Here is a 26,958-nt window from a genome sequence, read left to right as displayed (position 1 = left end):
TTCTTGCTTCTAATGTATTGTATCACTGTATTGCTATATACTTCCCTCTAATGACCACCTTTGCTGCAACCCAGAGGTTTTGGACAGTTGTGTTTCCATTTTTATTTATTTCCATGTATTTTTAAAAATTTCTTCTCTGATTTCCTGGTTGACCCATTCATTGTTTAGTAACATGTTGTTTAATATCCACATATTTGTGGTCTCTCCACATTTTTTCTTGTGGTTGGTCAGAAGAGATGCGTGGTATGATCTCAGTCTTTTTGTATTTGTTGAGGCCTGATTTGTGACCCGGTACGTGATATATTCTGGAGAATGTCCCATGTGTACTTGAAAAGAATGTGTATTCTGCCGTTTTAGGATGAAATGTTCTGATATATCTGTGAAATCCATCTAGATCAAAGAGTTCTTAAAGAAAGCCTTACTTTGTAGTCTTCCATAAAATCTCCCCCCCCCCTCCTCAGAGAGAGGAGGAGGAAGGGGGGGAGGGCAAGGAGGGAGGTGGAGGAAAGGACAGGGTGGCCACATTCTTACTCATGTGCAAAGCAAATGCTCGATTTCTTATCAGCTGGAGCTTGGCTTTTCTGAAAGAAACAGTTCATCAAATAGGCAGAACTATCTTCTCACTGAATGTGCCATTTAGAGAAAAAAGAAACATTATTTAATCATATCCTGTTCTTTGGATGACTGTGATATCCTTTGGTGAATGGAATAATAGAAAATACCTGAGCTTTGAAGTCGGGCAGGGTTCAGACCTGCTTCCTCTGAGTCTCAGTTTTTTACTCTGTGAAAATGGGGCGCGTGTTTTTCAAATGGTTTGGAGGATTGAGACGACCCAGTGCTTTACACACCTAGTAGAATTGTGAGACCTACCTAGAAGAAAGTTATAAGTTATTTCTGTATTTCTGTATTTCTTTTTTTTTTTTTTAAGATGTATTTATTAGAGAGCATGCATGCATAAGTTCAGAGAGGGGCGGAGGGCAAGGGAGAGAGAACCTCAAGCAGACTCCACACTCAGCACGGAGCCTGACTCGGGGCTCCATCCTAGGACCCTGAGATCATGACCTGAGCCGAAGTCAAGAGTCAGACATCCGCTCAGCCAGCTGAGCCTGCTGTGTCCCACTCATCTCTATTTCTACACCTCGTTCAAGAAGTAAAACACGTATCATTGGAACCTTCTGGGTATACTTCCTTATCCCCTTCTTCCCCCTGCTCTGCAGAGATATCCACCAGTTATCTGGAAGTTTTCTCACTTCCCTGCAAATTTTTATAGTTCATCACATACGTATATTTCCTTAAATGGTGTGTATGGGCTTCCTTTCTTTTCCAGTATCTATTTCTAAAAATGTATTGCATGACTTCTTTTTTGGATAACAGACACCCATTTTCCGTTACTGTAAATGGGAAGTATGCTTTTTCAGCCCATTCTCTCTCCCTAAATAACCCAACCAATTTCCCCAAATACCTCATAAATGCTCTTAAATGGCCATGTAATAATCCACCAAGGATCTCTGCATGATATAAAGCATTTAAAACTAATTACCATGTTATTTGCCAAAGTAACTTATTGCTGGGTACTGTTGTGCGTGGTAACTGTCATTTTTCCTTAGGCTGCAGCGAATGCACACTAGCAATGCAGCCAAACAGTGAAGTAATTTGTTAGCACCCGAGGCACCTGGCAGAAGTAAACACTGAGCCTCCTGGCTGGGTCCTCAGGAGAGAGAGGAAGCTGGTGAGAGTAGTGGGGGGCACACCGCATCTGAAGCACCCACAGGGCTGCAGGCCCTCCAGGTCGTCACTTCCACCCATGTTCCTTGTTAATCTGGTCTCCGCTCTCTCCTGGCACCAAAACCATATAGTCTACTTACTGTAGCTCTTTGATTAACTAGTACCTGCTGGTAAGACCCCCATCGAGTTCTTCAAAATTCCCTTGGCTATTCTTAGCCTTTTGCTCTTCTCTAGTTCTAGAATCCATTTAGCAGGGGCGCCTGGGTGGCTCAGTTGGCTGAGCGTCTGCCTTTGGCTCTGGTCATGATCCCAGAATCCTGGGATCGAGCCCTGCATTGGGCTCCCTGCTCAGCAGGAGCTTGCTTCAACCTCTCCTCCCTGCTTGTTCTCTCTCACCATCACTATGTCTCTCTCTCAAATAAATGGAAAAAAAAAAATCCATTTACCAGACTCCTTCAGAAGCCCATATGGATATTGACTGGCACCAGAGCTTATCTTGGATTGGAGTCATAGACGAATATGAATGGTATTGTCAGTGTTTCACCAATGAGTCTGTGAACACGATACCTCCCTAAACATTGGTCTTTAATGTCCTCAAGAAAATTTTATTTATTTATTTACTTATTTTTAGGAGGGAAGGGGGGAGAGGGAAAGAGAATCGTAAGCAGGCTCCATGCTCAGCTCAGAGCCCAACACAGAGCTCAGTCTCATGACCCTGAGATGACCTGAGTTGAAATCAGGTTAGACGCTCAGCTGAATGAGTCATTCAGGTGCCCCCTTAAAAAGATATTATGTTCTTCATGGAGTTCTTTGGCTTTTTGCTAGTTTTACTCATTAAGAACCTTAAATTTTTTGTTGCTATTATAAATGGTAGTTTTTAAAAATTACATTTACTAAGTGTTGATGTATAGGGACATGATTGATATTTAGGGATAGATCTGATAATCCCCCCCCCCCTTTTTAAAAAGATTTTTATTTATTTATTTATTTTAAAGATTTATTTATTTATTTGACAGAGATCACAAGCAGGTAGAGAGGCAGGCAGAGGGAGGAGGAAGCAGGCCTCCCGCCGAGCAAAGAGCCCGATGCGGGGCTCGATCCCAGGACCCCGGGATCATGACCTGAGCCGAAGGCAGAGGCTTAACCCGCTGAGCCACCCAGGCGCCCCTGATAATCCCTTTGCTGAATAAATTATTAGAGCTCATTGTCAACTCTTGGGTTTTCTGTGTAGAGCATCATATTGCCCGTGAATCATGACAGTTTTGTTTCTTTTCTTTCTAGCCCTTGTACGTTTTTCTTTCTTGTACTTACTGTGCTGACTGGGTCCTCTTGCACAAAGTTGAGTAGAAACAGTGATAGCAGGTACCCTTGTCTTAGGTAGGACTTTAGGTGGAATGCCTTTCTTTACTTATTTATTTTAAAAGATTTTACCCATTCAGGGGCACCTGGGTGGCTGCCTTTGGCTGCAGTCATGATCCCAGGGTCCTGGGATTGAGCCCTTCATTGGGGTCCTTGCCTGGCATGGATTCTGCTTCTTCCTCTGCATGCTGTTTCTCTGCTTGTGCTCTCTCTCTCTGACAAATAAATAAATAAAAGCTAAAAAAAAAAAAAAGATTTTATGTATTCATTTGAGAGAGTGAGAGAGGATAAGCAGACTGCCTGCTGAGCAGGGGGCCTGATGTGGGGCTCGATCCCAGGACCTGGAATCATGACCTGAGCCAAAGGCAGATGCTTAATCTACTGAACCACCCAAGCGCCCCTAGGTGGAATGCTTTTAAAATTTCCTCATCAAGCATGATGTTTGGGGTATTTTCTTCCATTGGGATTATCAGAACTGCCTTCTAAATTTATAGTTTGCTTCAGTTGTATTAAAAAGTGGGCATTAGGGGCACCTGGGTGGCTCAGTGGGTTAAAGCCTCTGCCTTCAGCTCAGGTCATGATCCCAGGGTCCTGGGATCAAGCCCCACATCGGGCTCTCTGCTCAGCGGGGAGCCTGCTTCCCTTCCTCTCTCTCTGGCTGCCTCTCTACCTACCTGTGATCTCTGTCAAATAAATAAATAAAATCTTTAAAAAAAGTGGGCATTAGATTTTTTTTTCCAAAATATCCTTTCTGTGTCTCATATAATCATGTAGTTTTCTCTTTTAGACTATGTGTGCTGAAATAGATTTTTAACGCTCAGTTCTCCTTTGGTTCTTGGGGTACATCTGTCTTAATCATATGGATTTTTAAAAACACATTGTTGTATGATTTGCTCGTGCTTTATTTAGGATTTTTGCCTATAAATTTGTGTGTATATGCGTGGTTCTCCTAGACTCATAATAAGAGTTGAAGAGCCTTCCTTGTTTCTGGAACATTCCATCTGTCTTGCCACAGAAGGGATATTGGTAGGACTCTAGGAAGAAATCTGGGCTTTTTAAAGAAGCCAAAGAGAAAACCTCTTAACATGGCTTGCAGTGGGCATAAGATCAAAGTGGAACAGTCGCTCAAGAAAAAAAAAAAAACAACTATCTCTGAAACAAAGACCCACTGAATCTCTCAGGAATCCTCATAGAATGTTCTTGGTAATGCGGTGAGGACTTGCTTTGTGTGACCTCCTCCCACTGCTCCACTCAGCGTGGACCACCCTGTTCGAGAGCATGGTTCACAGGAGGGACGGCGCGGTTGAGTGCCGGGGCCCTGCTCTCTGGTCTGGCGCAGGCTCCCAGGCCGAGCTGACCACCTGAACGTGTCTGCAGACTTAGGGGCAGGGCTCCATAACTTTCCTCACAGCCCCGAGCCTCAGAGCCCACAGACACTGTGCCAACTGCAGAGTACACAGAGGGCCTCAGCCTTCCGTCAGTATTGCTCTCAACCAAACTTTGGATTGAGTGTCTTATAGACCAAGTCGATGAATTCTAGTTTGTTCTCAAATTTGGTTTAATCTGGCTTAGTAGCCCCCAAAACTGTATTTGATGCCATACGTCAGTGCTGTTCCTTAAACCTGTGTCTTGCAGTCTTCGTGCAGCAGGGCAGGTAGATTTTGAACTTTAGACAAGGCTCTAATACTTGGAATGCTGCTGTGTTCATACTCAGGCTCTAATTTCAGCTACTGAAATTAGAGGTGGAGGTGTGGGAGGGCAGTGGTTGGATAAATGCCTTGTTCAGCTCTGACCCGAGATCTGGCTGACTTCGTGTGCCGTTCCCATAGGGCAAGCCTGGACATCTTTGACTACATCTACATAGACGCCTTCGGGAAGGGGAAGCAGCTGACCGTGAAGGAGTGTGAATACTTGATTGGCCAGCACGTGACAGCGGCGCTGTACGGGGTGGTCAACGTGAAGAAAGTGTTACAGCGCATGGTGGGAAACCTTTTAAGCCTGGGAAAGCGGTAAGGTTTTCTTGGTTTTCCAGCACTCGTGCCGAGTGCAAGTCTTTGGAGGCATGGATGGCCTTACGGAGGATTTTATTTGATGCACGAATGGTGGGTTTGGCGAAGCCGTGGATGCTGTGGGGCACAGCTGGGATTATCTACAGCCGCCAACCCACTGCGGGAAGAAACGCATCCCCGTGACACGGTGCCGTCCAGTTTAAGATGTGTTAAGTGATTCTTTGACACCTTTGCAGTCTGCTCGTGCATGCTGTCCATAATACTGAAAGTATTCTTGAGTAACAAGGGTATTTTAGATGGGTGAAGGCTATTTTTCGGGGGCAGGATATTCTCACGTCCAAGTGCTTTGTCAAGTCCCTTAATTTATACATTTCTATCACTTAGATAAGAAAAGTATGAAACTACTTTGCTTCTGAGTCAAAGGGGATTTGTCTTATAGGGAAAATAGAAGGTTGTTGAAGTCATAGTTTTGTTTCTTTTTAAATAGGTTTTCTTTTTTTAGAGCAATTTTAGGTTCATAACAAAATGAAGCAGAAAGTACAGAGAGTTTTCGTATCGCCCCTGGCCCTTCTCTCCGCCACAGACTCTCCCACTGTCCCCCATCAGAGTGGGACGATAGTTGTGGTTGATGAACCTCCAAGGCCAGGTCATTAACAGAGTTTATGGTTCACATTCGCCTTCACTCTTGTAGTGTGCGTTCTGTGGGTTTGAATAAATGCATCATGACGTGTCCACTGTTGTGGTATCGTACAGAACAGTTTTCCTGTCAGCATAAGAGTCCTTTGAGCTCTATGTGTTCAGAATTTATTTTTAATTATGTAAGGGTTACTGAGGTGATTGTATAGGGAACGCGATTGTGAGTTTAGTTTAATTCCCATCACCAAAGCAGGATACAAAAGTTCTGTTTCTTTGGGGACTATCATTATTACTAAAATCATTGTAGCGACGTACTGAACAGAAAGGAAGTTCCAGAATTAGAAAAGGTGTGGCATTTGTGTCCATTACTTTTACCACCTGGGCCTTGAAATGGAGGGTCTCAGCTCAGAAGCACCAGAATAAGACGGTGATTTATGTCCCCTGCCAGGGAAGGCATCGACCAGTCCTACCAGCTCCTGAGAGACTCGTTGGATCTCTATCTGGCCATGTACCCGGACCAGGTGCAGCTCCTCCTCCTTCAAGCCAGGCTCTACTTCCACCTGGGAATCTGGCCAGAGAAGGTAATTATTTGACTTTGCTGCTTTGCTCTTGCCTTAGAGAGGGAAATTCTAGCTTGAAAAGGCGGCTCTGGGAGTTCATCCTTGCGTCAGCCTGGGGAGTGATAAACACAGATGGATCCGCTCTCCCGATTTTGGCCCCTCAGTTAAATCCTTTTTGTCTCCTTTACTCTAAAACAATTGCATATACTGCTAGGAGTTGCCTCTTCTCTTTGTGGTCCGTGCCTTAAACCCCTAGAATCGCGAGGCCTCAGCTCTGTGTCTCCCCTACTCTTGCCCAAACACGTGTTTTCCCCAGGTCACCCCGACTCCACAAACGGAAGCAAAACTAAATGTTCCCCGTCCAGCTGTGCTGGCAGTCCACAAAGGTACATAAGCACCCGTTTGACAAGGGAAAAATGGATCTTCCGTGTGTTCAGGTCCCACTGCTGGCCTTGAAGGACTGGCTCTGTCTTTGAGAGCTGTTGAATTTTGAGCCGGGCCCACTTGGGCTTCTCCGTGTGCTAACGGCCCCTGTGGCCAGCGGCAAGCCCTTGGAGAGGACCGCGCCGTCTGCAATCGGAAATACTCCTCAGCGAGCTGGCGGTGCAGCAGGGAGGGAGTCCGGTGGCTGCAGCATGGGGGCAGCTGCGCATTTCCATCATGCCCTGGCTTGGCTGTGGGAATGTGCTAGGAATCCATTTTGTTTGTGTAGAGCAGCCTGCCGAGAGAATTCTCGTACTGAGTGCTCACAGGGATGTCGCCATAAAATCATCTGCTCATGTTATTAGAGAGCGGTACATAGTCCAGCTCCACATTGCATAGAATTAAACTGGCTTATTTATTCCCCACTTCAGTGGTCTAACATAGTTCTAAGAAAGGGCACATCAGTAGGAAAATCCCAAAGGAAGGGATCTGTCTTAAAATGCCATGTTGTCCAGCTAGCAGATGTCCTCTCAGAACATCCCGTGATCTGGTAGAACTAGTTTCTCTGCTGAAGTGACCGTCCACTTCCCAGAACCCCCTTGTCCAGAGTTCAGGTTTTTTTTTTATTTTTTCACTTTATCTTTGAGACTGTGGTCTACGTAACTCGTTCCTGTCACTTTTTTCTTTAAGGAATTTTGTGATAATTTATAGAATGCAGAGAGCCTCTCAGAGCGTGGTTTTTTATAAGTAAATTCTGTACTTTAATTACACATGAGCCATAGAAGGGGTGAGGTGAAACTCGGCTCTGGGGGAGAGTCTGCAGGAGCTCTCACATCCTTAACCTTTGATGACGGACTCAGTGTAGTTAGTGCTCACGTTGCCCACTGGGGAGGTAACTTCGTATCCTCCTTGGATAGTCCAGGAACGCCATCCTGCCAAGCACATGTCACGAAAACAAGTTCCAGATTGCTTATGCACAGAACATTTTTCCCACCATGACCATTCATTTGCTTTTGGGCCCAAGCACTTGGACGCCCCCTCATTTGGGATTCAGGAGTGCAAAGTAGCTCATTCTCTGCTCCGGTGACTCCCCTCCATATGTGTGTCCTTGAGCTAGGGGAGCGACCTGAGACAGAGCAGCAAAACTGGGGCTCCTGTGGAGGAAGTATTCAGGGGACACTGAAACAGTTAGAAAAGGCTCCTTTCCAGAACAAGGGTTTGAGTTGGACCTTGGAGGGTGGGAAACCGTTTCAGAGGACAGAAAAGTAGGTTATTTCCACGTATCCGTGGCACAGAGGTGGGCCAGCTCAGTGCTCCAGGCCCAACTGATGAGGGTATATACACATAAACATATGCATATGAACGTGAGTGTGTTTGTGTGTGTGTGTAAAATATTTTTTTTGGATCAGTTTCTGGAGGACTTGGAATTAGTTTGGCCTTTTTTTTTTTTTTTTTTAAGATTTTATTTATTTGACAGAGATCACAAGTAGGCAGAGAGGCAGGCAGAGAGAGAGGAAGGGAAGCAGGCTCCCTGCTGAGCAGAGAACCCGATGAAGGGCTTGATCCCAAGACCCTGAGATCATGACCTGAGCTGAAGGCAGAGGCTTCCCAGAGCCACCCAGGCGCCCCTTAGTTTGGCCTTTTTAGGTAAAAGGGAAGTATTTCCAAACTGGGAAGACGGGAAAGTCACCTTGTGTTCATTTGAATTAAATCAGGAAGAGCTAAGAAACACAGGGGCACTGGGTCACTGTGGCCAAGATCCAGGGCTACTGTGGCCATGATGGGAAGAGAGAGTGTAGGATGGTCTCATTTTGAAAAGTCGCTGGCGCTTATCAGACACGTCCTTCCAACCCTGTGGGATGGATGCTGGATTTTTGCCATTCTATAAATAATGAAACCGAGGCAGCCAAAGTCGGGTAACCTGCTGAGGCCACCTGCACAGGTATTGATGGCTCAGGAGTTGTGGGAGAGCAGTTTGGTGTCTAAGCCCACCATGCCTCAGCCCTGTGCGCCAGCAGGCTCCGGGGAGCAGGTGAAGCCTGTGCACGGGCGAAGTCTGCTTTCTGCTGCCGGACTTCCTGCTTGTTTTGAACCCTGGCCCTGCCTTCCCCTTTCTTCCTCTACGTCTCGCTGGAAAAGATGTCCTTCCAGTTGTCCAAGGCAAACCGTCTGTGCCCTGGATCCCACTCTGTTTTCCTGTTTCTGCTCTCTGCCATCAGGATTCTACTGACTGGACTATCTCTCATCCTTGGAGAAAACAAAAAGCACTCCCATGACAGCCCTGCTGGCATTCCCCTGCGGCTGCCTCCTTATCTCTGTCCTCCCCCGCAGGGCTCAAGCCCCCGCCAGCTATGCCTACGCGTGACCGTGCGGTGGGATGGCCACCTGCCTTGCCTCCTTCCCGTGCGCCAGAACACGGTGATCATTCCCCCTCCACACACACTGCTCTTGCCAAGGGAGCCAATGACCCCTTCTTACTGAGACCATTCTTGTTGCCAGATCCACAGATAACTTGTCTTTCTTATCTCTCTTGATCACTGGGGCCACTCCTGCTCGGAACGCTCCGTTCCTTTGACTCTCTGGCTCGTGGTTCTCAGGCTCTTGCTGGTTCCTTGTCCTGTGTTTCTTCCTTAGAGGCTCCTCACTGTGGGCTAGTTTCTTAGACTTCTGCTGACTCTATTCCTTTCCCCGAAAGGCCGCTGGGCCTCCTTGCTTCAGTTACCATCTGTAGGCTGACCGCTCCTGACCGACGTCCTGCCTGGACCCTGGGCTCCAGACCCACACCCCCTATGTGTGCTGCACATCTGCACAGGGCTCTGTCTCCTAGAGTATTGCAGAGGCCGCCTGACTGCTCGTCCCTCTGTCCTTAGACCCTTTGAACCTGTTTAACACACTGTAGCCAGAGTCTTCCTTCCTAAAGTGCTCAGAGCCCTCTGAGTGGCTACCCCGGTACCTTGCAGATCCGGCTCATTGTGTTCAGTACGGCTTACTAGTTTCTTGTGGGTCTGGCCCTGCCAGCTTGAGCTTCTCAGCTTTCACAGTTGCCCCTTTGCTGCTCCGCTCCCCAGCCATGTCCTCCATTCGTCCCTGTTTTCTTGTCTTGGTCCTTGGCGTGGCCCGCAGCACTGCCTAAAACACCTTTCCTTAGCCCTCAGTCCTATGTGTCGGCTACTTTTTGCCAAGCTTCAGCTTCACCTCCGAAAGCCCTTCCTCGGCCCCTCCGTGGCGGTCAGCTTCCCCTGGCCCACCAGCCACGTGCTTGTCCTTTTGAAAACCTTTCTATAAGCATACCGTCGCTGTTTGTTTACTGTGCCTTCCACCACGGACTAGGCTCTCTAAGGACAAGGACCACATTTGCTTTGTTCTTCACTGTAGCTACTGCCCTTGCTCTTAGCACTACGGTGAAGTGAGGTGTTCCTTGCTCCCACAACATGGTAGGTGCTCAAGAAAGATGCTGGAATGAATGATTAAGAAGTGACAGAACTTTGGGACACCTGGGTGGCTCAGTCAGTTAAGTGACTGCCTTCAATTCAGGTCATGGTCTCTGGGTCCTGGGATTGAACCCCGCATCAGGCTCCCTGCTCAGTGGGGAGTCTGGCTTCTCTCTCTCTCTCTCTCTCTCTCCTTCAAATAAATAAATAAAATCTTTTTTTTTTTAAGATTTTATTTATTTATTTGATAAAGAGGGAGACAGCGAGAGAGAGAGAGCACAAGCAGGCGGAGTGGTAGAGGGAGAAATATGCTTCTCGCCAAGCAGGGAGCCCAATGTGGGGCTCCATCCCAGGACCCTGGGATCATGACCTGAGCCAAAGGCAGCTGGCTAACAACTGAGCCACCCAGGGGCCCCAAATAAATAAAATCTTTAAAAAAAAAGAAAAAAAGGGACAGAACTTCATTAGATAATGAGGGAGAGGATGTCCAGCTTTTCCACAATGTTTGGCCACAGTAAGAGTGAGTGTTTGGACAGCAGATTTGTTTCAGAGACAGGAGAAGGTGTCCAGTTTGGGACATGCTGGATTTGATACAATCTGGGGCCATCGAGGGCAGCTGTCTGAGGGCATTCGGCAGGGGCTCCTCACATCAGCACCCGGTGGCCGAAGCCCCAGAAGCAGCAGAGGCCACAGACAAATGGATATCTGAGGCCCGGAGCCAAGTGCATCGTAGAGAGTCTCGGGGGAAACCTGTAGTTAGGAGAACAGAATAGGGCCAGCAGACTCTACCTCCTGGCTTTGTCACGTTTCTTCGAAGGCACATCTCGTAGAAGGCCCATTTGTTTACTCTCCGTCTCTGGCTGCTTTCCAGCCGCAGGGGGCAAAGACGAGTCGTTGGGTCATAGACCATATGGCCCACAAAGCCTGAAGTATTTGTTCTTGGGCTCTTTACAGTAAGGGTTGCCAAATGTGAGTGATAGACACCTCCACCCCTCGTTCTAAGATCTCTACCCCCAAAACTGTGGGCTCCTGGGATTATTGGCCTGGACATTTGGTTGCCATGGTTCTTCAGGAGCACGCCAGGGCCCCAGCCCGCTCTCTTTTCTGTTTCTGCCCTCTTCCTTCACCCTGTCATCCACACATCAGGAGAAGGAGGCCGTAATTACCCCTGAACCGTATCTCCTTCTGATCCTCCGGGTGAGTTGGAGACTTCCTTCGTGCTTAGAAGAGTTACATCTGTTCCACTTATCTGCCGGGGAGGGGCTGCTAGTTTGGGAGGGGAGCTTTGTCTGCAGAATGTCACGGAAGTGCAGTTAAAAGTAACTGTAATCGACCCTTATGCAACCCGGGGGTTGGGATGCTGGCCCTGATGCGGTTAAAAATCCACGTACAATTTGACTTCCCCAGAACTTAACTAGCAGCCTGCTCTCGACCAGAGGCCTTACTGGTAGCAAGTAGTTGATGAACATATACATGCTATATGAAAGTGTACTGTGTTCTTAATAAAGTAAGATTCTTAATAAAGTAAGATTGTTCTACAATAAAGGAAGCTAGAGGAAAGAAAATGTTACTAAGAAAATCACAAAGAAAAAATAGATTTGCAGCCCTGTACTAGAAACAGTCGTCACGTGAGTGGACCCACACAGTTCAAACCCAAGGGTCTGCTGTGCTTGGAACTGCGTGTGGGAACACAAGGGAAGCCATATGCACGCAGAGGAAATAGAAGCTCACCATTCAAATCCCATGCTTTCAGCTAAAAAGTATACATATTGTCTGTGTCCCCCACTACTAGAGGTGGGATGTGGGAGGAAACTGGCACTCAGGTGCTACTTGTTGAAACTGGATTTGAGGTGCTTAGGGTTGTACCATTTGGTCCATTTTCCTAACAGTGAATTAAAATGCTCCTCGTCTCGCTTTGGTCAGATGGTGGTTGAGACCTGATACTGAAAGTCTGCTTTGGGTCCACACCTCCCTCCCCTCACAGCCCGGGGACCTCAGGCAAGCTCCTTAACTTCATAGTGCCTGATTCCTCTTCTGGAAGTCCTCGATGATGGTACTGCCAACCTTCAGCTTGGGAGGAGTAAATGAAGTAAGATGTGGTGGGCTGGGCACAGTGATCAGCGGAGAAGCAGCGTTCAGTAAATTCCGAGATCCTTGAAGTCTCGATCTGGAAGACAAGATCAGGTTTCGGAATAACATCCTGCATTGTGAATAACTAGTCTTCACAAAGCTTTTACTGGGTCAAAATGTATCAGGAAATAGGACAGTTATTAATCATCTTTTGGTAAGTGAATAAACTAGACGTAGAAACAGCCAGTTTGATGGATCTGGGACTAGAATCCAGGTCATTCTGTCTGCTCGAATGCTCTTTCTCAGGACTCCGTAAAGAGGAAGAGATCCTGTTCCCCAAGGAGGAGCACGTCCGAGAGCCTCTGCCGAATGCCGTAGTAGAACAGGCGCTGGATGATTTTGTGTGTGTGTGTGTGTGTGTGTGTGTGTGTGTGTGTGTGTGTGTGTGAAGCTTCATTTGAATCTGCAGTTTTCCTTAGAGGCACTGTGTACAGTAGGAGGAACCGTGACCTTGGAGTCAGACGGTTCTGCTGCTAGTGGCTTAGTCATTTCCATTCCACAGAGATGTGGTCTCTCTTTGCCCACTCACGTACAGCGTTCCACAGGGAGTTACAGTAATTGAAGCGATGTGTACGCTTCTAGAACCTGAGACCCGTCTTCATCAGCTCAGCTCATTCGTATCACTCGGGTGTCTTCTCTGTCACCCCTTCCACCTTGTGCGGCAAAGGCAGCTCCGTCCCCTTGAGCTGGACCAAACCAGCTTAGCAGCTCTCTTACCCCCCAGTTGACAAGTGGCAGATTATAATCGTCTCCTTTCAGTGTATGAAAAACCGAATCCCCACACTGACCAAGACTGTTAGAACCTTTTAGAGTTCCATAATGCAGACGTGGCCACCCGGCCTCCTCCCCCGTGCTTACTGCAGCATACCGAGTTTCTGAGTCACTCCTCTATCCTGCTGGTCGGATTTGAAAGTCTGGGGCCAGTGCCCAGCCTTTGAAGGGCGACCAGCAGCTCACAGACTGCGGGGGCCATCAGCACGGCCCTGCCTTGCCGTCCTTCGCCAGGTTATGTAGGTCTAAATCCCGTGCTGTGAAAAAGAAAAGGCCTAAATGAAAATATTATCTCCTAGTCTTTCTGTCTTGTCTTGAAGGTGCTTGACATCCTCCAGCACATTCAGACCCTAGACCCCGGGCAGCACGGGGCGGTGGGCTATCTGGTGCAGCACACGTTAGAGCACATTGAGCGCAAGAAGGAGGAGGTGGGCGTGGAGGTGAAGCTGCGCTCCCACGAGAAGCACAGAGACGTCTGCTACTCCATTGGTCTCATTATGAAGCATAAGAGGTGAGTGCCTGTGCCGCCCATCCCCCCGCGCCTGCAGAGGACACCCGGAGTGCCCCCCGAGCATGCTTCTCAGGAGCCACTGCTTCTGAGTGTCCACCGCAGAAACCACCGAAGGCTGAACTGGTCTGAACCGGATCCACTCTTTTTGTTCTGTCAGGAGGATCTGTAAACCGCAGGGTTCTTTTCCCTCTCATTTCCTCATTGTTCTGATGCTGCTTTTCATCTCCATCCCTTTGCGTCTGAGTGTCTGAGTCGTGGGTAGGGTTTGCTGGGTAGTAGGGCCTGCGGTGCTGTCTCCACGGCAACTGTGCTGAATGCCCCCACCCGCTGCTGGCTGGGAGGGGGGTGCCCGTTCTCACTGGCCTGTGTTCTTGCCCCACTGTTGAGAATGCACTTACTTACGTAGTAAATGGCAAATGGTATTTCACCGTGGTTTTCGTGTGCATTTCCCAGATTGCAGTCTGATTATGCAGAGTGACTCGTAATGTACAAAAAGAAGCTCCTTCAGGTTTCTTTTTATGAAGCATCTCTTCCAGTATTCTTTCTTTTCACCTGAGTCATTTGCCTTTCTTGTTGGTTTGTAGCCATGTGTCCTGCCGCTGGCGTCTCTATGCGTGTACATGGCAAATACCTATTCCTGGTGCGGTACTAGCATTCTTCATTCTTTTATTGCATTTTTTTTTCAACTTCATTATGGAAATTTCAGACATACACCCGTGAAGACGAGTATCGCGAACCAGGGGCACGTGCTCCCATACCCAGCCTCAGCCGTTGTGAGGGTTCGCCCTCACTGTTCCTCCCCCAGGCCCACCTCACACCCACCTCCCCAGTCCCGCACCAGATGTCGTTCCCTCTGTAGCTGTTGAGTGTCATGTCCCTAAAAGGTATAGGCTTGCTCTGTTGCTTAGAAATACATTTACCATCCTCTTGTCGCACCTAGGGAAAGACACAGTTCCTTCACCGCGTCACCTCAGTCTGCTCAGGGATCCTGTTGCCTGGCGGCCTGTATGTGTTCTAACAGTCTGTTTGGATCTGGCTCCTGAATACTATTGAATGGATCGAGACTCTATCCTTAGGGACTGAATTGTTCCTACCTGGCTTAAGGAATCTTAAACCCATCCTATGTCATGAAGCTGTCTTAGAAATTCTGCATTTTATATCTAGGCCTTCGTCCCGCTAACATTGTGCATTGCTCTCAGGCCCAAGTCTTCATACCCTTTCCATTTGGATAACCAATTGTCCCATGACGGTTGGTTGAAGTTTTTTCTTTTCCAACTGCGGTGCTATGTTGATAATGAGAGTGGCTTACAAAGGGGCCACGAGTGTCCTGAAAAATGCTTAACAGGGATAAACGCAGGTGAGTTTGTAAGGGCATGAGCTTAGGAGAACCAAGCCATTATTTATACATCCCATAGCCACCGTGACAGGGTCCCAGGAAACTGATTTGCCATTGCTCTTATGTTAATTAGGTATGGCTATAACTGTGTGATCTATGGTTGGGACCCCACCTGCATGATGGGACACGAGTGGATCCGAAACATGAACGTTCACAGCCTGCCTCATGGCCATCATCAGCCTTTCTATAATGTTCTGGTGGAGGATGGTTCTTGTAGATATGCAGCCCAAGGTAAGTAGTCAGTTCTTTGTGTACCTGTAATGACATGCAAGCTCATGCTTTTTTTTTTTTTTTTTTTTAAGATTTTATTTATTTATTTGACAGAGATCACAAGTAGGCAGAGCAGCAGGCGGGGCGGGGGGGGCAGGCTCCCTGCTGAGCAGAGAGCCCAATGCAGGGCTTGATCCCAGGACCCTGAGATCATGACCTGAGCTGAAGGCAGAGGCTTAACCCACTGAGCCACCCAGGCAGCCCATGTAGGCACATCTTAAGCACACATTTGAGCACACTGATACTGTGGGCATAGTTATCAATGTTATTTAGAGATGACAGTTGACAGTTGTCCCATGGCTAACCTCATCAGGGCCAATACCCTGCTAAACGTGGATAGGTGTGCCCTAGTGTGGCCATGCCGTGGGTTAATTACTCACTGCCCCCAGATCCCCCGGATTCTCCCCTCCATCACCACCACACCCAGACCCTCTTCCAGTGCTGTTGCCGACCTCTGTTCTGATTGGTCATTACCTTTGCCAGTCAAATTCCTGAAAGTCTTGCTTGCCAGGCCTTATGATTGGCTCCCTCCAGGCAGAGAGGGCCAGCCTGTGCCATGCGCTTATGGCCTGTTGGAGCTGGAGGGCAATGAGTGGACACTGTTGGGGGGAACTACCCTAGCAGCCTCTGGCACCCTGAGACTGGCCTCCCGTTGTGCTCCACCCACACCCTCCCAAGGCCCCCCCACCCCGCCTGTGTGGAGACTCCCTCAAGTGGCCATGATGGGAACTGCAGTCCACAGCTGTTGGAAAAGGCAATAATGAAGATCCTGGGTGTGTAAAAATCTCAGAAGTATCCAAAGACTAGGAAGTTTCCTATTCGTGTTGATTCATCAGAAGCTGAGAGAGAATTGTATACAGAATCAAGAGAAAGTCTGTTCATTGAGGCTGCAAGTCACTTAACCTCCTTCAGTATAACGGAATTTGTAGGAGAGTGTGTGTGCCCGGGTCAGAGCAAGGGGCCGACAGGGAGGTTATCTGACTTTGAAGTCGTGCCATATTAAAAAAAAAAAAAAAAAAATCACATAGGGGCTCCTGGGTGACTCAGTCAGTTAAGCGTCTCCCTTTGGGCTCGGGTTATGATCCCAGCATCCTGGGATTGAGCCCCACATGGGGCTCCCCGCTCAGCGGCAAGCCAGCGGGAACCCTCTCCCACTCCCCCTGCTTGTGTTGCCTCTGTCACTAACTCTCTCATAAATAAGTAAAATCTTTTAAAGAAATTTAAAAGTGATGGGGCGCCTGGGTGGCTCAGTGGGTTGGGCCTCTGCCTTCGGCTCAGGTCATGGTCCCAGGGTCCTGGGATCGAGCCCCGCATCGGGCTCTCTGCTCAGCAGGGAGCCTGCTTCCTCCTCTCTCTCTGCCTGCCTCTCTGCCTACTTGTGGCCTCTATCTGTCAAATAAATAAAATTAAATTAAAAAAAAAATCTGAAGAAATTTAAAAGTGAAAAAATAACATAAAATTAAATAGGCTTTTCAGGTTTTAGGTGTTCTGAATTTGGTGTCTGTTGAAGATTCAGGAATTCATCTCAACAGATCTAAGTAAACATGCAATGTAAAATTTAGAGTTATGATATGGTAATGACTTTGCAAAAAAAAATAGTACACTTGATATCTGGTTGCAGTTTTACATTCTAAAACTGAGATTGAGCGAAGTGATTGTGGATAATGTCAGCAAGTTGCCTTTTTTAGTTTTAAATTCTGAGACTTTCAGAACGTTTTTGACGTGAACAGCTGGAATTCCCCTATGAGAGCGGTCCATCTTCTCCCAGGGCTCCTATCGGCCTGCAGTTTCCCGGGAATCTGCTGCGTGCCAGGTCGGTGCAGCATCGCGGGTCCAGGCAGCACCCTGGGCCTGTGCACTTGGACATGCTCAGGGGTGCCTCAGGGGTCTCAAGTTCTTGTGGCAGCATCTCTGACTTCTCTGTCTTTCCCCCTCTTCTGTGGTCCCGGTAGTCTGCAGATGACACCAACTCCATCTCCTGAATGTCTGTCCCTCGTGTTTCCGTCCACTAGTGGCTATTCCCGGCGCTTCTCCACACAGGGCTATAGGTATTCCTGGCCGCACCATGCCAACTTTCTCAGTGGTATCCCCCCAGACTCCCCTCCAGGGCCCAGAGGTGACTCCCTCACAGCCTCATCTCTGTTCCCAGCCCATCAACCTTTGTGGTTCCTTGAGACCATCCTACTTGCAGGTTTTCACACAGGTGATTGTCCCTTGTGAACAGGCTCTTTTCTCCCCGCTGCCACTCCCCCACAGGCTCAGATCGGGTCATCTGTCCCGGCCCTGAGCTCCCTGACACCCTCCCCTTCTGAGTCCTCACACCTTTGGGAGAGTTGCAGTGTTTCCCATCGAACCATCTGGCTCTCAGCCCAGTAAGCTTATGAGAGCACACCCAGAGCCCAGTTTGCCTGTCCCGTGATGAGTCCCTGTAGATGTTCACATCTCTCACAGAGCAGCCTACAAACGGAAGTGCATGATAATGAGATGCGTGTAAGTAGCAGGTCACTACTTAGGTGCTAGCTTTTTTTATGACTTTCTTAAAGTTAAGCATATTTTTCAAATATGCTTAAAATATGGTTAAAACATCAAATACCCCATACACCTTCCATTAGATACGACAGCTAGCATTTAGCATCTGTGTTTTATCTGTAGAGATTTCAGGTTTTTGCTAAACCATTGAAGACTCCTGCAGACATCAGGACTTAAATACTGAATCACGCATCTTCTAAGAATAAGATGCTTCTGTGCGTTACTGTAGTTACATCACCGCACGTAGCAAGTAACATTGACCTCCTGTCTCGTCCTGGGTCAGTGGTCACATCCCGGTTATCACAGTGTAACTTTGATAGCTGTTGGTTTGTTTTCACGCCATGATCCAGCCAGGATTCACACAAATGATTCCGCACTTGGTTTCTGTTGTCTCTCTAAAGGCGTAGTCCTCTCTCGATAAAACCAGTTAGCTCCTTATTCCTCACCTTGTTTTCTTCCTTTTTCATGTGACTTTCATTTTCTGAACTCTCCAGGCCGGTTGTCATAGAAATTGCCTCACATTCTGGATCTGTCTCACTGTTTCCTTATCTGTATTGTCTGTAAACCGAGGCCGATCAGATCTGAGGCTTGATTAGATCAGGTTAATTTTTTTGGGCTAGGATGCTTCTTGTCAGATGCGTGTCTGTCACGTGCATCTTCTCCAGAGCCCCTGCTCTCTGATGTCCCACTGTCAGTAGGTGGAGTTTGGCCACTTGGCTAAGATCGTGTAAGGGAGTTTTCCCTTTGCAGCTAACACTGTGACGTCCTGTGAATATCCCATTCCCCAGTGACCACAGTCCCTCATTTTGTTTTAGCATCTGTTGAATCTCCTTGCCTAAATTATTAGGAGAGCTGCAGCATGATGATTTTTACTGCTGTTGTTTTCCCTGCTTCTGTAAACAAGAGCTTTCCTGCCTCCAGTCCCCCCATCCCCTTCCCCTTTCTCCCTCCCCACTTATCCCTCTACTTTCTGTCTCTGTGCCTCTCCTCCCATAAATTCCTAGATTTTTATTTAGTCAATGTGTTAAAATCATTTGGGACAATTTATGCTCAGATTAACCCATGTTTAGCCAAACGTAAACCTTGAGAGGCTAAATTTAAATTTACAAAATACTGGGGCACCTGGCTGGCTTAGTTGCTAATGCAGCTCTTGACCTCGGGGTCCTGAGTTCGAGCCCCATGTCGGGTATAGAGATTACTTAAAAATAAAATATTTTTTAAAAAACCAACTTACTTCAATATGTTTTTGAACATTTCTGCGTTAATTTATTTGCATCAGATTATTTTGCTTTTAAATTTTTTCTTGCTTTAAATTTTCAGCCTGTGACTCAGGTAATCCTTTTAACTTGGGTAGAGCCCACTGATGAATGCCTCCCTAATTATAAGCCCTTCACAGAGAGATGAGAGAGTGAATTATAAGCCACGTGCATGCATGAGATCCTCAAATAGTTTTAGTCTACATAATTAAGAGAATTTTTCTCTCAGTATGTTAGACTGTACTTAAATCCAAATGGGGTGGTAGATAGCATCTTGCATGTGTTTAACTTTTGTTCCCACTAGGGGGCATGCTTTAGTACTGTCTGGACACCAGGGGGGAGCAGCGCGTCCTATCTCAGCTTCCCTCTGTACTTCTTAGCTACTGCAGAAAGTGAACACCACAGGTGGTCAGAATCAAGTCAGCTGCCCGTATTGGAAGGCCTGTCATTCCCTGCAGTGTGAGAACCCAGTTCTTACGTGTGTCTTGTGTAAGAATGAGCACGTGCCTCAGAGGATGCTTGGTGCATGGTAGGCCTCGCCAAGCGTCACCTCCCCTTTCTGTCCTTCGTCTGACGCTTCACAACGAGTTTCCACCCACGAGCAGTCCGTGGCAGTCCGCACGTGCTGGCGTGCAGGTGGAGTGTACATTTCCAGCCACTGCCGAGCGGGGCATGGCTGTTTGTTTTAAACTGTGACTATCTCAAGTGCCCATTCTGCCGTGTCCCAGCAGTGCCACCCCTGGGTCCGTCCACTGGAGACACAGTGACGCAGGTCTCTGTATCCTTGTTATACTAGGACAAAGGTGTCATTCGTGCGACTCCCCTGGTAAACTGGGATCTGTCTAAACTCGGGAATGCTAAGCTGCAGTCAGTCCCGTTGCTGATAAATGCTTACTGTGTAGCAATAATATTGCACACACATGTGTACATGTATGCAGTTATGCTGTACACCGAAAACAATCCAGATTCTCTTTGTACGTAGTTATGTTTAGCTCCTTCTATTTGTGTTCACAGAAGAGGGTCTAGAAGGATACACTCACAGTGGGTGGTTTCTTCTCAGGAGGGGATGACTCTACGTGGTATTGCCATAGTTGTATAGAACTATATTTGTGTACCCGGGTGGCTGAAGTTTTTTATTTTTTTTCTTAAGTAGGCTCCATGCCCAGCGTGGGGCTCGAACTCATGACTCTGAGATCGAGTCGCATGCCCTACCAGCCAGCCCTGGGGTAGCTGAATATTTAAAATAAGATAAGCAGACGCATTTCCGTAAAAATGTCAAGGAAATTGGGAAGGACTTAGGATTTCTCCGGGACTTTTAAGTAGGCCCTGTTTGATATTTTCTCACGAAAGTTTTATATTGCTTAGTTTTTTCATTCCCCTTCAGGTAAATTTTTTTTTAAACTTTATTTAGTGTATTTCCCCCTCTTAATACATAGTCGCCATCTTCATTATCTTTTCTTCTCAGAAATGTTTTTATCAGGGCGCCTGGGTGGCTCAGTGGGTTAAGCCGCTGCCTTCGGCTCAGGTCGTGATCCCAGGTCCTGGGTTCGAGCCCCACATCGGGCTTTCTGCTCAACAGGGAGCCTGCTTCCTCCTCTCTCTCTGCCTGCCTCTCTGCTTACTTGTGATTTCTCTCTGTCAAATAAATAAATAAAATCTTTAAAAAAAAAAAAATGTTTTTATCAAGGCGCCTGGGTGGCTCAATCAGTTAAACATCCAACTGTTGATTTCATCTCAGGTCATGATTTCAGGGTCCTGGGATTGAACCCCGCATTGGGCTCTGCACTCAGCAAGGAGTCTGCTTGAGATTCTCTCTCCCTCTCTGTTTCCCTCTGCCACTCCCCTTGCCCCCGCTCATGCTCTCTTGCTCTCTCTAAAAAATCTTTTTAAGAAATTTATTTATTCACTTGAGACAGAGAGAGAGAGAGAGAGAAGAAGCAGCAGGGAGAGGCAGAGGTAGAGGGAGAAGCAGACTCCCCACTGAGCCGGGTTCCTGATGTGGGGCTTAATCCCAGGACCCTGAGATCATAACCTGAGCCGAAGGCAGAGGCTTAATCATCTGAGCCACCCAGGCGCCCCCCCAAATAAATATTTTTTTTTTAAATGTTTTTATTGGGGCACCTGGGTGACTCAATGGGTTAAGCCTCTGCCTTCGGCTCAGGTCATGATCTCAGGGTCCTGGGATCGAGCCCCACATTGGGCTCTCAGCTCAGCGGGGAGTCTGCTTCCTTTCCTCTCTGCCTCCTCTCTGCCTACTTGTGATCTCTGTCTGTTAAATAAATAAATAAAATCTTAAAAATAAATAAACAAATAATGTTTTTATTAATATCTCTTTCCTGTTTTGCTAGGAGCCTGGGCAGGTAAATAAATGCACAGAACCCAGCCCCTGTCCCTCTTACTGGCTAGGCAAGGGGCCACGAGCACTTCCTTGGGCTGCCGCTGACCCCTCACGTGACTTCCCAGACAATCTGTCTGTGTTTCCCGTGCCTCTCCGGCCCACACACAGAATCCTGCACAGCCACTACTGGCTCACATTATCCTTCCAGATCCATGATCAAAATCTGACCTTGACCTTTCTCTCCTCCCAGTACTCGAGCTGCTACTTAATACACACAAAAACGGGGAGGGAGAGACAATGTTAAAACATACGTCTGAATTCTTTGAACGGGTTGCTGTCAGCATGTTGGTCTAGACAGTTCTTTGTGGTGGGGACCGTTCTGTGCATTTCTTTCGCAGTGACTCTAGCCTCTTCCCACCTGATGTCGGTGGCAGCCCCCAGTGGTGACAACTGGATCCGGCTTCGGCTATTTCTTTGTTCTGCTAGGGGCAGAATAGCCCCCTGTGGAGAACCACTGCTCTCCGTAGACGGGCAACAGAGCTGTTGTTCTGAATTACTGACTTGAGTCCTTTTTAAATATTTCCATCCTGCCTGCTGATGACAGGTAGTGGTAATTCCTCCAGAGACTTGAGCCCAGCCCCCCATACTTCTGCGTTCCTCTGCAGGGGACCCTGAGGCCCCCAGCAGCTGCCCTGGCTACGGCGCCGGCCGTGGCTCCACCCTGTGCGCCTGCAGTGCTGCCCTCAGGGAGGGGCGCCAGGGGCAGATGCAGGAAGGTTAGAAACCTGTAACCCCTACATGAGGAGCTCAAGTTCTCTACAGAGATCTCGTCGTCAGCAGTAGCAGTCAGGGTTTGCAGGCTACTCCGTCTCCCTTTTGAAGAACCTCGGGCTTCTGTGTCCACAGAGCACCGTCAGCCAGAGCCTGCCCTGCCAGGACCACGGTGGGCCCTTGAGTCAGTCCCCTCTCCTGCGTCCCTGCCCTGCTCTGGTGCGTCTCCTACTCTGAAGCCCTCAGCTCTGGCCCTGGGCTGTCGGGATTCGAGTCCCGGCTGCCTCCTGGGCCAGGGCTTTTGGTGCGTGTCACAGTTCACTCAGTTGGCAGGGACCCCGTGGGGAAGGCTGCGTGTGTGCGCGCACTGGGAGCTGGAGCCCGGTCGGCTCCCACAGCGGCCAATGTGGCAGGAGCCCCCCCTCCCCAGGCAAACCCCGCAGGCAATCTGTAGTTGTGCTGCGGACGGGGCGGCCCCGACGTGTGGCGTCCAGGCTCGCCATCCAGAAGTGTGGTACGTTACTGCCCCTTCCCTCTCAGCGTGTGGGAAACCGGTCACTTGTTCTTTTGGCGGCCTCGTCTTCCGAGGAGCGCACGTGCCGTCGTGAGCCCCGGGAACTGCAGTGGGCAGTCCGACCGCTCTCACGTGCTCTCCTAAATGAGGGTAAGGCGGTCGCACGGCGTTCTTTGCACCAGGTTCGTGTGCGTCTCCCTCAGGAGAGCCTGGAATACCTAAGCAGGTTCCACGACCCGCAGTCTGTTACCACAAAATGTCTGTAAATCCCTCCCCGTCCTGTGGGGAAAAAAAAGTTAGATTGAATCGTGCAACTCCTTCCCGCTCTCCCAACACCAGGGCAAGTCAGTGCTCCCAAAAGATGTTCCTGTGGTGACTGGGGATGCTGGGGACGCATGGCCTCTGCGTGGACAGCGCTGTGCCCTGGACTGGCGTGTCAGCATGTTTAACCAAGCTGTCGAGGGCTGCTGCACTGCGTGTGTTAGGCTCGCTGGAATGAATCCGAGTGAAGGGCTGTGTGGGGTGTGGTTGTGTGTTGGCCAGAACCGACACCGCCCTGGTCCCCGGTCAGAGCGGGAGGATCTGCCTGGCCCAGCTCCTCGTGGTGCCAGGTCATGGGGGACGTGGCTAAGCGACTCCTGGGTCGGGGGCTCAAGACACCATCCTTTCATTGGGCCTTTGGGGAGCTGTTTTTCTTTTCTTTTTTTTTTAAAGATTTTATTTATTTATTTGACAGACAGAGATCACAGGTAGGCAGAGAGGCAGGCAGAGAGACAGGAGGAAGCAGGCTCCCTGCTGAGCAGAGAGCCCGGGGCTCGATCCCAGGACCCTGGGATCATGACCTGAGCCGAAGGCAGAGGCTTTAACCCAGTGAGCCACCCAGGCTCCCTGAGGGGGGGCTGTTTTTCAAAGTTTTGCAGGGGAGAAGTGGTGTGAAAGGATTTCACCCTTCTGAATACCTTGCCTGTATTGTCATCTGTTTGTTGTAATCATTCCATTTTAGAGGAGTCTTGCTATTTCTCTGGTGGCAGAATGGCTAGCAGGGAGAGGAGGTAGCCTGGTTTCCTAGGAGACCGGACAAGTAGTGATAAGCGACATCCATGCACAGGTTGGAGGTGCGAGCCGCTCGCCAGCTCCTCCCACGGGCTCTCAACACGGCCAGGATTGAAGGGAGCCAGGGGGAGGAGTGCCGTCTGTGTGGGAGCACTCCATTAGCAGACAAGAACGATGGCAGGTGCGAGACTTGGAGCCACACGGTGTGGAGGCTTCCCAGGTCGAACCTCTGGTAGACGAAGGGCAGGCTCGGATGCCCTGGTCCCGTACGCTTGGCTGTCGGTGCGATCAAGTCAGAGGAACGTGACGAATCTGTAGTTCGCTGGCCCTCCAGAGACAGCTAGAGATTTGCTGGGGCCACCCTCTTGCTCAGAGAATAGGAGAACGTTCTGTTCAGTGTGGAGCTGCGGGGGCCCATCCCACCGTCCCCAGCCCCCCGCTGCCATTGTCCTCTTACCTCTTCCAGATTCCGTAAACATGTCTCTCCTTTTCCTCCATGTCAAAATGCCACATGAAAGGGGTGAGAGATAGGAAGACGCTGCAGCCATGTCCGTTTTAACGGCAATTGTCCATGTGCCTCTTTACCAACAGAAAACTTGGAGTATAACGTGGAGCCTCAAGAAATCTCACACCCCGATGTCGGACGCTATTTCTCAGAGTTTACCGGCACGCACTACATCCCGAACGCAGAGCTAGAAATCCGGTATCCAGAGGATCTGGAGTCTGTGTATGAGACGGTGCAGAATATTTACAGTGCCAAGAAGGAGGACGCAGAGTAACGTCTAGTAGAGGACACTGCACCTTTGCCGCTGCTGCTGTCCTCCAGGAGAACAGGATTCCGGAAGAAGACGTCTCCACGGATCCCTCTGGATTCACACCACCAGGAAAGCCACTTAACCAGTAGTGCTGGTTGCCTCCTACCAAGTCTAAATAACGTGTGCTCTCCTCCAGCTGCAAAGACAATGTCGCTCTCCGCCTACACTAGTGAATTCATTTGACGGCACTGTGTTCAGTGGCATGGCTTGTGTGCTTGTCCTGTGGTGACAGTTCGTGACATTCTGTCTTCATGAGGTCTCACAGTCGACGCTCTTAGAGTCATTCTTCCTGCTCACTTCCCATACGTCTCTGTCTCCCACCTGTCTCAGAACGTTTCATTTGCCAGGCAGGAAGGGGGTGGTCCTGTGTTGGCAGTACTTTCTCTCTGACTTCTCTGCGGAGCACCGGGGCTGCTTGTCTTTTCACCGTGAATTTAGTTGCTTGTTCAGAGGGGAAGCGGTGAGTGATTGTGGCAACATCTGAGAGATGGGGACATTAACAGACTAATGTAATCAGAGTCATCCGCATTTATTTTTTCTAATATTTGAAACAGATTTCAGGCATTTTATCTTCTCCCTGATTTGACTTGGGAGAATGGCATAGCTTTTCCTTCCGTGTTCCTCTCACACTTATGCTCATCTCTCTGTGAATTCTTAGTTTTCTGTTCCATTACATAAAATCTTCTAAAGAAAGTGCATAATAATGGCCTTTATGGATGGGTTTTCCCACATTCATCTACTGTTCCTCCCTTTAAAATAACTACTTTTTGTTTCCTTTTAATTTTAAGAATTGTTCCAGTATCATGACTAGATCTTAAGTCAGTGATGGGTTCTCTTTATTGTAGGAAGTATTAATCTGGTGTTAAAATGTTTGCTTTTAGAAATCATACACGGTGGTCTCCAAAAACCTCAAAAGGAGGTTTCACTTTTGTAACCGGAAAAAAAGAAATAATGAACCTTATACGTTTTTTAAAAAGGAAAGAGGAGGTTTCATGCCCCCTGTCATCCGTAAGAATCACTCTAAGACCCTTTTGAGTGTGGCAGGATGGAAACAAGTGAAACGTCTTAAACGTCCGATCCGTGGGGAAGGAGGTGGGGTGTCCTTCTGCTTTCTCGAAGCGCTGCTGTTCCGAAGATACCACTGGCTCTTGCTCCGTGCCCTCCGTCCCTGCGCGCGACGGCACCGGGTCCCTGCGCAGCTCCAAACACCGTCACTCTCCACCTGCCTGTTCTCAAGCGAGCTAGCTAATTCGTAGTTAACCAGTAGAAGCTAACTTCTGGAGTTAGGACCTAGTTACTTTCCTCTCTGAGTTGAGAAGAACCCAGTTGCTCTGGTGAGTGAGGCTCCGGGGGCTGGGATCCGGCCCCGCCTCGCCGCCCGTCCATGCATTTGCATGCTGTTTTTCCACGCCGTGTCCTCGTTTCGCCCTTGGAAGCCCTGGGATGACCGAGGTTTGGGGAAGCCACCTGAGACCACGTAGTGGTACCGGGCGGCTGGTAAGCAGTTACTAGAGGGGAGGGTCTGGCGGGCCGGCTCCTGCCAGCCCGAGTTCGCGCTCGCCAGTGTCGGCGTCCCTCGGCAGTCAGTCTAGGGCCCAATGGGTTAGCTCTGCCCGGGCAACGTGACCACTCACAGCGCCCTGCCTGCTGAGGCCGGGGGTCTAACACTACTCTCGTTTAAAGGTGAGAAACTAGTTAATCCGGAGGTAATACTAACCAGATGCGTTACTAAGAAACTGTGGAGCATGCTGAGTTGTAACCGTTGGTTTTCTGGTTTGATTTCCTTTTTTTCTTAGAGTAACATCGAAGCCAAGAAGGATGGTTTTACTTTTACTGACCCGATGTAAATATGTATGTAGACCGTTTTTAAATGTGTTTCTTCATGAATGCTTCATTCGGCTCCAGGAAGCCTGTGTCACCTGTGTAAGTTGGTATTTGGGCACTTTATATTTTTCTAAAAACGTGTTTTGGATCTCCTGTACTCTAATAAATCATAAGTTTCTTTTTAAAATTTTTTCCAAAAGTTTTCTCCATTTTAAAAAGCCCTGTTACAACAAAGTAGGACTTTCACGATGTTAAAATATTAAATATTTGGATATAGTCACTTCTTTTCTCTTCAAATGAATGCCAAGATTTTTTTGTACAATGATTAATAAAATGGAACTTACCCAGAGAAACCACACAAGCGGCCTGACCAATTTCGTTTCGGAACAGAAAGTCCGGCCTTGACAACAGCAGAGTGTCCCTGGCTTCTCTTCTGCTCCAAACATCCAAACATTTGCTCTACCGAATTCTTCCTAACGTTGGTGAATGCACAGGGCACCTTTATTCCACCAGCTCCTCCCAGACGCCAGTTCCCGTCAGCCGGCTAGGAGAGGCGGGAGCACGTGGTTGTCGCGCGAACAGCGCAGCTTGTCGGTTGTCACGGTCTGTGTTGTGCCACGGGAAGGGCAGGTGCTTC

General features: G+C 48.5%; 1 protein-coding gene across 2 annotated transcripts in view; it reads left to right on the top strand.

Moving 5' to 3' along the window:
* Positions 1 to 26,677, top strand: part of FBXO21 (F-box protein 21) — a 46,056-nt gene extending 19,379 nt beyond the window's left edge. Inside the window, exons 8-12 of one of the 2 annotated variants that reach the window (XM_047697741.1) lie at positions 4,914 to 5,093; positions 6,178 to 6,310; positions 13,365 to 13,555; positions 15,025 to 15,182; positions 24,274 to 26,677. In XM_047697741.1, coding sequence (XP_047553697.1) covers positions 4,914 to 5,093; positions 6,178 to 6,310; positions 13,365 to 13,555; positions 15,025 to 15,182; positions 24,274 to 24,461 — 850 coding nt within the window. In that variant the 3' untranslated portion in view covers positions 24,462 to 26,677. Of the gene's footprint in view, positions 1 to 4,913; positions 5,094 to 6,177; positions 6,311 to 13,343; positions 13,556 to 15,024; positions 15,183 to 24,273 lie in introns of both variants that reach the window. The other variant, XM_047697740.1, reaches the window with a different exon arrangement.
* The last annotated feature ends 281 nt before the right edge of the window (positions 26,678 to 26,958 follow it).

Source organism: Lutra lutra, chromosome 12 (assembly GCF_902655055.1).
Source record: "Lutra lutra chromosome 12, mLutLut1.2, whole genome shotgun sequence".
NCBI classification, from domain to species: Eukaryota; Metazoa; Chordata; class Mammalia; order Carnivora; family Mustelidae; genus Lutra; species Lutra lutra.
This window is presented reverse-complemented; position numbering and strand designations above follow the sequence as displayed.